General features: G+C 31.2%; 1 protein-coding gene across 1 annotated transcript in view; it reads right to left on the reverse strand.

Moving 5' to 3' along the window:
* Positions 1–1,602, reverse strand: part of LOC129222094 (cell adhesion molecule Dscam2-like) — a 100,914-nt gene extending 99,312 nt beyond the window's left edge. Inside the window, exon 1 of the mRNA XM_054856530.1 lies at positions 1,482–1,602. Within this exon, the coding sequence (XP_054712505.1) occupies positions 1,482–1,587 (106 nt within the window). The 5' untranslated portion in view covers positions 1,588–1,602. The remainder of the gene's footprint in view (positions 1–1,481) is intronic.
* Between the last annotated feature and the right edge of the window lie 11,813 nt (positions 1,603–13,415).

Below are 13,415 nucleotides of genomic sequence, written 5' to 3' on the forward strand. Positions count from 1 at the left end.
ATTTTGACTAAATGACTGAGTTAATAAAAGGATGAACAAATTAATGAAAAGATAATGAAACAACAAACTTATAAATAAATAAACTTATTAAATATTACGTGATGAAGACAAATGAGTGAATAAACGAGTGGAGATGAATAAGAAAATACGTGAATGAATAAATAGATAAATGGAATTTTGAATGAAGGATAGTGTTAAATATTTTGCGCTTGATTAATAGCGCAAAATATTTAAATTACAAAAACGCTTAATATTGACTAAATAAATACTGCACTGAATATTATTAGACATCAATTAATATTTAAACTATTAATAACAAGAACTGTATCATTTTGGAGCAATATAAATATTTTTTGACTTGCAATAAAATATTACAATTTGCGTATCAATTTTTAAAAATTACTTGTGTTGTCATAGGCTTTGATCTTCAGATTCGATTTTTTTCTGGTCTGGAAAAGACTACATGTGTTACTACATTGTAAAAATATTACCAGATAGGTCAAAGCAGAGAAAATGGTACACTATATTGCTCATTCCTCCACATTCCCTTACTTGAAAGTGATTATATTTCAAATACTTATTTTTAAGTATAAAATTTTATTCTTTAAGCCTCAGTTTTTCGAATAATATGCAAGTGCAACGTCATAATACTCTTGTTTATTCGGTTTTTGATGCAATATAACTTTCAATTAAGTTTCACAATTTTTTCAGAACCCTTCCTTCATACCTATGCATTTACTGAAAGAAGAGAAAATTTTGTGTAAAATATAAGTGATTCAGACTTAGATTTGTTTTTATTTATTTCTTATGATTAAACATTTTGCTTCTCGTGCACTTCTTAGCAATAAGGGGAAAATTATATAAGACAATACAACTTCATTTTAAAAGTATTATTTTGACTTGATTACGTTTTGATGCTTTCATTTTCAATATTTTTAGAGCTATCGACATTTTTTCCTCAAATTCTCAGACTCAGACATCCAAAATAAACTTCAAAAACAATTTATTTGACAGTTTCAGCCTATTAAGAATAATTTATTATTTGAAATACACAATGAGAAAGTCAACCTTAATCTAAATAATGAATAAATACCGTTGTGCTGAAAAGTAATCAGTTAACCAACGTTTTGAAGCGCAAAAATTGCAAATTGCTGCAGACACGTGTTTTGGTGTTACAATAAACACCCTTTTCAATGCAAAGAATTGTGAGCTTTTGGATGAAAAGTCATCCGAGAAAAAATATTTTCTTTTATCAGATGACTTTTCATTCAGAAGCTCACAATTCTTTGCATTGAAAAAAGTATCCCTTGTAACACCAAAACACGTGTCTGCAGTAATTTGCAATTTGTGTGCTTCAAAACGTTGGTTATTATTTCAACATTAATATAAGTTAAATATTTGGATAAGCATATGCAATAATGTACGTATTGACCACACAAAATATATTTTACATATTTCAAGTGTCGAAAACGTTTGCTTACCACTAATGATGCTTGAAGTTATTAGAAAACCATCCATCCTCTCCCATGACATGACTTTTACATAATCCCGCACGAAGGTAGGAACGGGACAATGCAGTACTGCCATGTTTCCCCTGAGCACGAATTCATCGAAAAGTTGAATCTCGTAAGATTGGGAAACAACTGCAACAGCACAAATGAATGGAAAATGTAATTAATTTTCAAAAATATATTTGTGATTTCAAATCATTTATGTATTTCTGTATCTATAAGCCAGAATGACGTAAGTCCAATAACAGCGATTTTCCGTTTAATAATGCATCGTTTGTAGAAGCCTACAGTGCTGGTCAAATTATTAAACTAAGACTATTTTAAAAGCAAATTCTTTATTGATTACATAACTAACGACACAGTAATGAACAGTGAAACAATTATCTAATATTTAGTATGCATTCCCTTGTTCTTGATGAGCATTTTAAGTCTTTTTGGCATACTTTTCACAAGGTTTACGCCATTTCTTAACTTTTTAAAAAAGGAGATAAAAACTTTTTTATACTCACTATTATATATATACTCGCATGCACATTCTCACTAATTACCTAAAATTAACTTTAAACAACAGAACACACTAAGAAAAAGAACTAGTGAACTGTTTAAGCTGATTGAGGTTATGTTCCTGGTAGGTAGATAAACAAAGATCGTAAACAAAGCAGACAATGCTGCCACCTGCAAACATTAAATTATGCTAAAATAACGTAATAATCAGTGTACAGTATGTACTGTAGATTAACAGTAAAATAAATAGTATTTTAGTACAAATAGTGTACAAAAAAACTCTAGTCTATTAATTTGGCCAGCACTGTATTCCACATCGAGTCACGTGAACGCAATTCATTTTTTAAAAAAAAAGAAAGAAACTTTTCAATTTTTTTTTACCAGGGTAAAATTAAGAGCTTCCGATCCTTGGCATGCGCCAGAAAAAAGTTTTTCAACTCTTCTGTAAAATTATCATAATGTGACTTACATCCTTCTGACTCCGAGGTTGAGATTTGTTCCTGGATTGCATTTAATGCAATAGTGCTTCAAAATCAGTAACAATAATGCTCAATATCAAATCAAAATAAAAAGTATATTTTAATTATTTATAATTACATTTTGTTTCTCATTTTGCTAATGATTTGGCTTCACAAATGCGAAACCAAATCTTACGTCTATAAACACGAAAAACATACAGGTAGGAGCCGGAGTTTGCGTGCCTCAACAACGCTTGGAAAAAATGCTTTTTTATAAGACTTTCTAGAGAATCAAGTTATTTTCCTTACTTCCAAGTGAAAACACAAATGATATATTCTGGGACAGAAACCTCAAGTTAGAGAGGATTATGTGTATCAATAACAATTTCAATCTACCCTCCTGTTTCGCATGGCGATTTAGGGTTTTTTTTTTTTCTTCATTCCGAGGCTTTCAATTCCAGCGTGGGATACACTACAAGGCGGCAGAAATTGGATTGCCTTTGGAAGTAAGGGATATTTTTGGTATGACGTTAATGTAATTACAACTTATGACACTGAAAACATTGTTGTATCAAATAAGTTAATGCTTGTGAAAATAGCACTATAAATATTTCTTCTAGTAGTATTCATTTCACTTTTATTTTACATTGCAGTTAATATTAAAACAATAATAATATGTACTGATAGTAGTATGTGTACATTATTTTGTCAGCGTTCAAAAATAAATATTATGTTATTTTATTTAGATAATGTTCGATGACTTTTAATTTCGGACATGTCCCTTTACACAAATGTGATAGATTTGATTTTTGAGTATATAAGCAAAAATGTCTCTAAAACTTAGTTACAATTTCACAATTTCATTCATTTTTATAATATTTTTCCCCTGAGAGCTAGAGTATCATATGAAATACAGTCTGATTCAAAAAAAAAAAAAAAAAAAATCCCAAATGCGTAAATTTAGGATTATTAGTACTGAAACATCTATTGATATTTTATCCGGATTAAGAATTGTGTTTCTAATTTTTAGTTTAGTGTACTTATTAAAAAAAAAACGATGCTTTAGAAACCAGGGCTGTGGAGTCGGAGTCGGAGTCGGAGTCGAAGAGTCGGAGTCGGACTGATTTTGGGATAAAGGAGTCGGAGTCGGAGTCGTTAGAAAACATGCCGACTCCGACTCCGACTCCGGGCTTCTTTTTTTCTTTCCTTTTCACTGACTCTCCTTGCATTTTTTAAAAACTGATTACCAATTGGTTCGATTACATGTATAAAAAGATACTAATGAGAAAATAACTGCTATTATGGCAATTAGCTAGCTTGAATGCTTACCGAACTTTCTGTAGCCGTCCCCTAGTTTGCTTGCTTTTTAACTTAACTAATAGCAACTGTCAGCAAACGGTTTTGTTGCCTAACATTTTCAAGTAATCACTTTCAAATAAAAATGAAATATAGTGTTTTGTTCGATCTCACTTATAAAATAGTAAAAGAAACGCAACAAATTAGTAAGTCGACACCCGTAGCTAAGGTTGAAACGTTTAAGTGTGATCGGCAAATTCAAAGAAGTTCTGGCGCGAAAGCACGAATCCAAAAGATTCGATGAAATAATCTAATGTTTTTTTCTTTATTAAGACTATTTCTGTAAGCTTGGTTCTCACTAAAAAGTATGGAACAAAATAAGTAAATGATTTCTTGATTATAACACTCAAGAATTGCAGTTAATCTTAAAATCTTCATATTTAGGTTCATTCTAAAGCAGCCAATAAAATTTAAATTAAAAATTTAGCGAAGAAGAAATATAGGTATAGTAATAGCTATTCGTACAAATTTGTATACCGCCGCGTTTTATGTAAAATTAGTTCCTGACGTATATATGCCCTATTTTCGTTGAAATTTTTTTGATGAAATATAATTTAAAATATATTCGTGAAAATTTTCAGAATTGAAGTATTTATATTTTTTTATAAACTCTGAAATTAACTTTGGGTGTCATCTACCAGATGGGTGTCACCCGGGGCAAACCACCCCCTCTCAAAAACTTGGATTTAGAAAAAAAGGTTTTTTTTCTCTCAAGTTAAAGCTTTCAAAAATTGAAAGCACACGATTTGATCAATATCTATTTGTTAAACATTAAAAGGGGGAAAATTACAGGTAATCCTTTTTAAAAATTTTAAAAGGGATTTTTAAGTCATCTCACTTTTTAACTCGTAACTATTGGAAACTTTGATTTTTAAATTGAATTTCTAACGTTGTATGGCGTCTTGGGTTTACAATAAAACACAAAATGCGAAATTTTCATAAAAAGGAATTAATATTTCAATCTGTGTTAAGAGGTTTTCCCCCTTCCCTTGAATGGAGAGAGGGAGTTGAAAAAATACAATTAAAAAAATTTAAAAAAATTCGGAGTCGGAGTCGGAGTTGGAGTCGGAGTCGGGCGTTTCAAAATCCAGGAGTCGGAGTCGGTCATTTTCTTTCCGACTCCGCAGCCCTGTTAGAAACTCTATACAATCAAACCTGTCTTTGAGCTTTTTTTTTTTTTTTTTTTTTTTTTGTGCGGTCTATAAAAATTGCGCACAAATTGAGACTTAAATGACTGACTTATCTTTAAAATGAGTGCTTAATAGTGTAATTTTGAGCGATTTTTTATGCGATCCCTACTTACCGAACAAAATCAGATTTGAAAGCATAATTAATTTATTTTGAAGTACTATGCTGAATATTTTCCATTCTTTCCAACCTTTAAATAACAATTTGTCAGTAGTTCAAAATAGCACGTCTTTCAAACATTTTATGAAAATAGAATTAACAGCAAAAAATCAAATACCTTTAAAAAATGAAGCTTTATGATTTAACTAAAACCAACTGGAAATCTATCTTTAAAGAATGAATGGTCCTTGTACTTGTTGCTCATAAATCATGTTACTTTTTTCCTTTTACATCAGAGTGCATTACCCCTATTCGTTCTTTTTAAATTTATACATCATTTTTTTTTTTTTTTTTTGAAATACCCTGCACAGGAGTCTTACTTACGCGAATTGCTTTTTCCAGCAGCATTAAGGAGGAAAAGAAAAGAAAAACCTCTATTTTAACCGATCGCGGCAACTTAGATTCTGAATCATAAAGTTGAAGTAGGATTTTCTAGAAGAAAAAGGGGAAGTTTTAAGGCACAAAAGGAAGAAGACAAGAACTCTTTAAGCTTAGTGCGAAAGAAGCTTTAAAGAAAAGGTTCCGAACGTCGGATAGGCAATACTTTTAAGGATTCTACATTCTTTTTCGGGAGTACGTTTTTTCTGGATTATCAGGAAAAGGATTTGCAGATGATGGAGTCGTGACAGCAGAAGTAAAGGAGTTTACTTCTCTTGTTACTTATAACCTACCTGAAGAGCAAGGGACCTCTAACAAGATGAATGGGTCGATAAATGCGATAAGAGGCTGAAGTTCGAGGAATAAATCTTGTTTCTGCGCTGGAGGAATTTAGTTGAAGTTTTCCAAAATAATTATTCTTAATGGAGTAGGGTAAACACACATCTCTTAATATTTATTGCGCTTCAAAAATAATTATACTTGGCTGAGATGAAACGAGAAATTCTGAAGTTTCCATAAGTTTGGTATTTTTAGATTTAAAGATAAAGCTAGGAGAATCTATTTGGATTAATGACAAAGTTTTCGCTTTCTGTTTAGCAGCTGATTAATTTTTAACGAAATACCGCTTAATTAGTGAATTGGACCAATGCCAAGCGTTTATGTTTCCGCCAAATACATGAAAAGAGTTTTAGTATTTTTTTTCTCCGCGTAAGCACTTTTAATAAGAAGCAGTATATTTTAAATTTTCTAATTAAAAACGATTTCCAAATGATGAAATTGTATAAAATACATTTTAAACGCGCATATTTTTTTAAAATGATAACATCAGTTTTTGAATTTCTGACGAAATGCGATTGTTTTTATTTATTGTTTTAAAGTAATTGTAATAATGTAAAGCTTCAAATAAAAAAGAAAATAAAAGTGTGGTACACATTTAAGTATTTTTTTTTATTAAGAATCCTTTGTTTGAACAGAATGTTGTGCCCACTCATATTTTTCTCGTATTAACAAATTCACAGAAGAAAAAAAAAAGTTTTCAAATTTTCGCCAAATTGAATTTAGTAAAAGTAAAGTTAGTTTTATTAAAAAAAAAAGACTCAGAATTGAAAAAAAAATCTAATGAAGAATTTGAGGAATATATTTTTAGAAACTTAAGCGTATTACATGGAGTAGCATTATGTTGGAGCAATAAAAAAAATATCGATACAATGCTTTTAATATTCTAAAAAAATAACGCTGGAGTGAAACCTTACAAATTTGAAATGAATATATTTGAAGAAAGGGAAACTGTAGAAATGAGAGAAAAATAATATTTCCAAAATCTGGCAATAGCAGTGCCGCACACAAGGGAGGAGGTCTAGGGGGTAAGGACCTCTTCCATAGCTCTTGCATTTGTTTTCGATTAATTATGATTCGATGTATTTTATACATAAATTATTTACAAACAGAGATAGAAATAATTTTCGCTCCAATTAATGGAAAAACAAAATTCAAAAACATACTTAAGGAGTACTATGTAAGACTTTCTCGCACTGCTGAATTCAAGCAATGTCACCACCACACACTGAGGAAACGAACTAGAAAAATAGATTTTATTCTACGATATTTTGTAAGCCTATAGAGGCAGGCTGGTGACTATAAATGAATACAGGATACTAACCTTGTTTGTAGTCTAGTAATTACAGATTAAAATGATATTTTTCTTGGTATTCAGACTTGGTACTTCTTATTGAATTTGCTTCGCTATTTTCAACTTTGAAAAATAATGAAAGTAATTGTATAAACCCTTTTACTTTCTGTTTATTTAATTCAGTATACGTTATTAATATTTTTTTATTAATTAGTGCTAATTATGTATGTAATAATTTAATTTTTACTTTTTTTTTTTGATATCAAAAATCGATAAAAACCATCGATGTTTGACGGCATATTGGGGAATGATATGAAAATAGGACTTTTAACTCTGGACCCAACCTTGCAAAATTCCTGTGTGTGCTACAGACTAATAGACAGAACTGAATGCGATAAATTATGCAAGAACGATGAAATTCATGCCGACGGAACATTGCATTTGTTAAAAAAAATACTGGGATAGCGGCATTTTTCTCATATTGCATCTAAGCAGCTTGTTATGAGTATTTCGATGAAAAATAACGCTCTGCTGCTCAAAATTATGCTGGCAATCGCTCGCCAGCAGCTTTAAATAGTTGTCAGTTGATAAAGGGTATGAAAAAATGTGGTTCAGTTTCCGAAAAATGTATAAAGAAAGCGATTAAAAAATTGAAAGAGGCAGATTCGTTTGAAGTTAAGCTGCTTACAGTAATACTAGTGATTCACTTTGGAAATTTTTTTCCCTCGTCATAACATTTCCTACTTCTTCAATTATATTCAGTTCAAATTTAAAGTCATCCTTATTCACCAATAAACGCTCTATACTTCAGTAGATGAGTTGCTTCTTATTACTATCATAATGGTCATTTGATTTAGCAATCTATATAACGAAAATTATCTTATGCGGTTCATTAAGAAATTATATTTAAGTGTAGGAACAAGAGCATTGGGGAAAATATGAATCAAGCGCTGTTGTAACAGTTGTTTTTAATCTTTTGTGCACAAGAATAATTTTATCTCTTCTGTCGATAGGGTCAGTTGCTGTAATAGTTCTACAGATACTCTGTGTATTGCCATGTTCGTCTTTTTTAACGTCAAGAAAAATGACGAAACTTTATGAGCAGCACTGATGTGTTTAATTTTGTCAGAAACTGCCTCCTTTTTGGAATAAGACCTCCTCAGAATGTTTCAAACAATGGCAGAAACATTGGGAGACGTGTAAGACTCTTTTTAGGTCAATTAGGTTTCCAACGCTCCAGATTGCCAGGTTTTTTTTTTAGCCCAAAGTTCGGATACTTTTTAACAAACTTTACATTTTGCTGCACGGCAAATGAATTTGAGTACTATTATAAAGAATTTGAGGCATAATTCGATACATTGAAACGGATATGTTTAGTCTATCAGTTGTGCAAAGAATTTTTGAAGCAAGCATGCATTTAAATTTTTAATGTTATTGTTGATGAAAAGTAGATATTTAGTATAATTCGTGTTATTAAAGCATTTTAATTTCGAACAGTTTTTTTCTTTAATTCTTACGGAGACACTTTGGTAGCGGAAGTTTTCTGACTAATTGATAACATTCTTAGATAAAAACAACACTATCTTGATTAAAAGAATTATTGAAGAGCAACATATCTTGAACAAACATTCAGGACCATTGATATTATTAACAATTCTGAGAGAAAGATTTTGGATTGTAAAAGGACGAAAGACTGTTCACTCGGTTGTAAGAGATTGTGTTATTTGCAAGAGGCAAAGAATTAAATATCTGGAAGCTCCTCTGCCACTTCTTCCTTCTCATAGAACATAATTGTCTGCTATATTTCAAGTTACGGGAGTGGATCTGGCAGATCCCCTTTTTACGAAGTCAGGAATCAAAATTTGGATTGTGATATTTACTTGTGCGGTTTATAGATGTGTTCATTTGGAATTGGTGGAATCAATTAGTACTGCAGCGTTTATCTACGCTATGAGAAGATTTACTTGCGGTCTAGATGTTTTAGATCAAAATATTATTTGATAAGATTTTAAGTTTGCTCAGAACTGAAGGTGGGGAGGATGATGGAGGTAAGGCTTGAAACCAAGTAATGATCATCCTTTCCGCCTCAAGGCAACAAAGAATTTACTTTTGACTTGTGGAACAGCGTAAACAGCGTAAAAATAGAATAGGGTTTTGTTTATTATGATGAAGGTGACATGAGAAGAATTTGGTCATTTTTATTGAAAGAAGTTTAATTAGATAGATGTAAATAATCTGTAAATAATCTCAAATAAATGTGTTTTTTAATATAAGCTTTTTCTTTCAGGAACGTCATGAACTTTAATATTACTGAGTAGACAATTGGCTCAAAATTAAGTAGAAAATGTGTTACGAGGCGGTTACTATCTATACCTTTTTGAAAAGGAAATTTTTCATGTCATATATTTTGATATATCCGATGCTTTTATTTGGAATAAATTTGAAGTCTGTGTGAGAGCAAATGATTTTAGATAAGACATTAAAAAAAATAAATAAATAAATAAAAAGTCCAAGCAGGTTACTGCAATTACACTGCACATACTAACAGAGTATTTTAGGACCGAAGATTGCGAAGTGATTTGAAGAGAACAACTGCTCAGTCTGGAATGACTGAGCTGGCGGTGTATTTCATGTATTTCTGCATTAGCCCTGGTTAAAGGGCGGTAACTTACTGAATATAGCAGTCATATGGTTTGGTTAGGCAAAGCAAGAAAGTAAAGATAGCCCCTTAATATTATGCACTATAATTGTTGCTTGTCATGGGGAGATTACTGTACCGTCAAAGTTAAATGGCAATATAGAAAAATTCGTCAAACCGTTAGCGATTGTTGTGTTTGAAGAACATTTTAAGAGTATTTTAAATGTTGCTCCAGCAAATGTTGCTCAAGTAATGCTCCAGTTTTGAGTTTAGATTTGAAATGCTTCATCTTGTTCTAATTTGGGCAGGGCTAAACAGTGATTATTGGTGTTAACATAACTACGTTTGTATTTTGTTTTTAAAAAAATATTATGTCTATTTAAAACGGTTTCTAAAACAATCAACAAAGAATTCCAGAACATTTACTCTATTATTTTCAGCGTTGGGGAATATTGTGTCTTGCGCAATGCTGACTAAGTTTTAAAATAATTTCGAGCTCGAAAAAAAAAAAAAGTTTTTTGAAATGTCAAAACTTTTTGAATTTTAAGTTTATGAAATTTAAAATTTTAACACAAATCTTTCATTTAACTTTTATGTTCAAGATATTAGTAAACAATTTTCAAAAGTTTAGTTTTGTAATAATAAAGAGTTTTAATGTTCGAGAAAATAATATTATATAGGGATATAAAGTTTTATAAGACAGCTATACATTTGTATAACTAAGTCTTTAAATAAGGCATAACATATCTGCAGAAAAGCGTTCCATTGCTGAACATATTTTTAATACATTATACACATATAATTATCTTTCCGAAAAGAAATAAAAGTTCGTACATTTCCTTTTCTTCCCTAATACCACTAAAAAAGAAATATTATTAAAAACTCAAATGTAATTTTTTCATTGGAAAGTTTCATTTCAAAAAAGGGAAGATTATCCCAAAAATAAGTATTTACTTAAACGTTTAAAAATAGTTAAAATTTTATTAAAAACAATGATTTCTTAAAAAATTCTATTGGACTACAAACGCTGAAAAATACTAAATTTACGTAAATTTGATAAGTTGTTGTTATATGAAGTTCATTATTTTTCTGAAGATGTAACCTTACTGCTAAAAAACATTAAAAATTGTCTCTTATAATGACTGTTATTAGATTTTTTTAAACGAATAACTTCTCATATTTCAAGAAGTGGATACCGCTAAGAAACATAAACTCTTTCCGAACGACAATTCGTTTCTTCTGATGCATTAAGGAAAGTATTATGTATGTTTTCAGACAAGTACAATTGAACAGAAACTCTGAACATACAGCAACTGAAATTCGAAAGAACTATTCCTTTCGAAGATAAGGAATATCTTTCGCAAACTCGAGACCACTACTTTACAATGAGGAAAGATGATTTGTCCGAGGAAGAACCATCAATATCTTCTGAAGTTTCTTTTGCAGATATTGGTATGCCTTGCACTCCGTTAAAGATATTCTTTGACATTTTTCCATTTATCATCATTTTGGAAAAACCTTGGCAAGTTTTCCGACTATTAGAAGAGCGCAGGAAAAACATACATGAAAAATATATCTGAAGAATATTCTATTTTAAAATAGAACCTGTTGCGAGAGGAAATAAATTTACCTTTCGTGAAAAATGGTGTAACTTGAGAAATTTGTATTATGTTTTGGATTATTTGCAGGGTCTATTTCAAAAACATTATTAATGATTGCAATTGCAATAAGATGCTAAGAACTTTAATATTTCTTGTTTGCACAGGAAGTTACCTGCAATCTAACAATTATTCGCTAATGTGTCACCTTAATAACTGTTTCGTTTTATTTCGTTTCGTGTAAAAACTATCTGATGATCTTTGTAGGAAAAAACCCATCTTACTTTCGTGATTTTTTGAGACAAGTAAAGTACATGAACTACGCGTTTTTCTTTATAATACAAAGACTATGAGAAAATTCTCGAAGACTTTTTTTTTACTGAAATCCTGTTGGATATGAACCAATCACGCTCGTATGAACTGATCTTGAACTTTTGAGTGTATGCCTCAGTTTTTTCCCTCTATGTCTGTCGCATCTATCACTGAAAGGCAAACAAAGTTTGATTAAATCAAGATATACTCTCTTGTCGACGAGTGAAGCAGCAGTACTGTGCCAAAGCTAGCCAGACACAGGGTAACAACTAACTAGAAACTTTTGAATATACAGCCGCCATTACGTGGCAGTTTTTTCACACATTTCTCGAGCTTGATTTGTAGGCGAAAAACCAGACTGGAATTCAATAGACTCCTTGCTCTCATGGTATGCTCCCTAGCAACTTCCGGTTGTTCCTCAAACTTACGAAGCGATTAAAAGGTTATTGCCGCTGCATTTTACTTGAAATTAAAAAAATCCGAAGAGGTTACGCCACTTTACATGAGTCAAACTGTCTTTGCCAGCAACTTACGCCATCCGCAATGAGGTCGTTTCCAAAATTTTTTAAGTATTTTTTTTTCTGAAATAGAATGCTTAAAAACATAGGATCTGACCATTTTTTAAATAATTTATTAAAGTTTAATATTTTAAAAAATATACTTAAATCGATGCGCTTTCATTGTTTACATATCTGTCGTATAACATCACAAATGATGAAATGCCTTTCAATGTTGCCATTCACAAAACAAAATATTTAATTCGCATCTTTATTCACGTGTATTGGCAACGATATGGTTGATAGCAAGCGTAGAGCACAATTTTAATTCGCTGCTTGATTATCATAACGTGGAAACGTAGTAGAAAGATGAGGCAAAGTGCATCATTTGTGACGTCATAAAGACCACGCCTTGTTTGAAAAATGGGACATTTAAAAAAAATAATTAAAAAAACCTGTTGGGAAAATAAAAGTATTTTCTGGGCCCATGTTATTTTTTTTTTGCTCATTCTATCAATTTCAATGACTAAAAGTAGTACTTTTGACTGAAGGAAACCACCCCATTGGTAAAAAAAAGGGGGAGGGGGCGCCCACAAAAGATTAAGGGCAGCTTTCGCAAGCGCGCTTGATTCATATCCATCAGGTATTCAACCAAAAGCAAAAGGTCGGATACTTCTCTAACAGCCGTAGTATATGACATGAATGTCTTACAAAATATTTAACTCAAATAAATTAAAAAATAGCAATAATAAACCTTCTGATAGTATTACGTTTTACCTTTAGTAGACTGTCCAAAACTTGAAACCCAAGAAAGCTGGAACCAAGTTCAAATTACTGAAAAATTGATGCATTGAATATGTTTTATTGCGAGAGAGATAAAAGAAAAACAGTCGGTGAAAGCGCAATACAATTTAGATGAGTATGTACAATCTCTACACTGTTAAAAATTCAGGAAGATTTTCTGGTAATTGTTACTGTAAAATGGCGGGCTAACGCATCGCCGATTTTTACGGTAATGTTTACCAGAGAAATAAGCGATCCAAGCGCCAATTGGTTGCTGCGGCCTACCAAGGGAACCGTAAAATTTTACAGTAACATTTGATTTTTACGGTAATAGTTACTGGCAACATGGATGCCAGTAACAATTACCGTAAATTTTCCGGAAAATTTTTAACAGTGTATGTAC

Source organism: Uloborus diversus, chromosome 5 (genome assembly GCF_026930045.1).
Source record: "Uloborus diversus isolate 005 chromosome 5, Udiv.v.3.1, whole genome shotgun sequence".
Taxonomy (NCBI): domain Eukaryota; kingdom Metazoa; phylum Arthropoda; class Arachnida; order Araneae; family Uloboridae; genus Uloborus; species Uloborus diversus.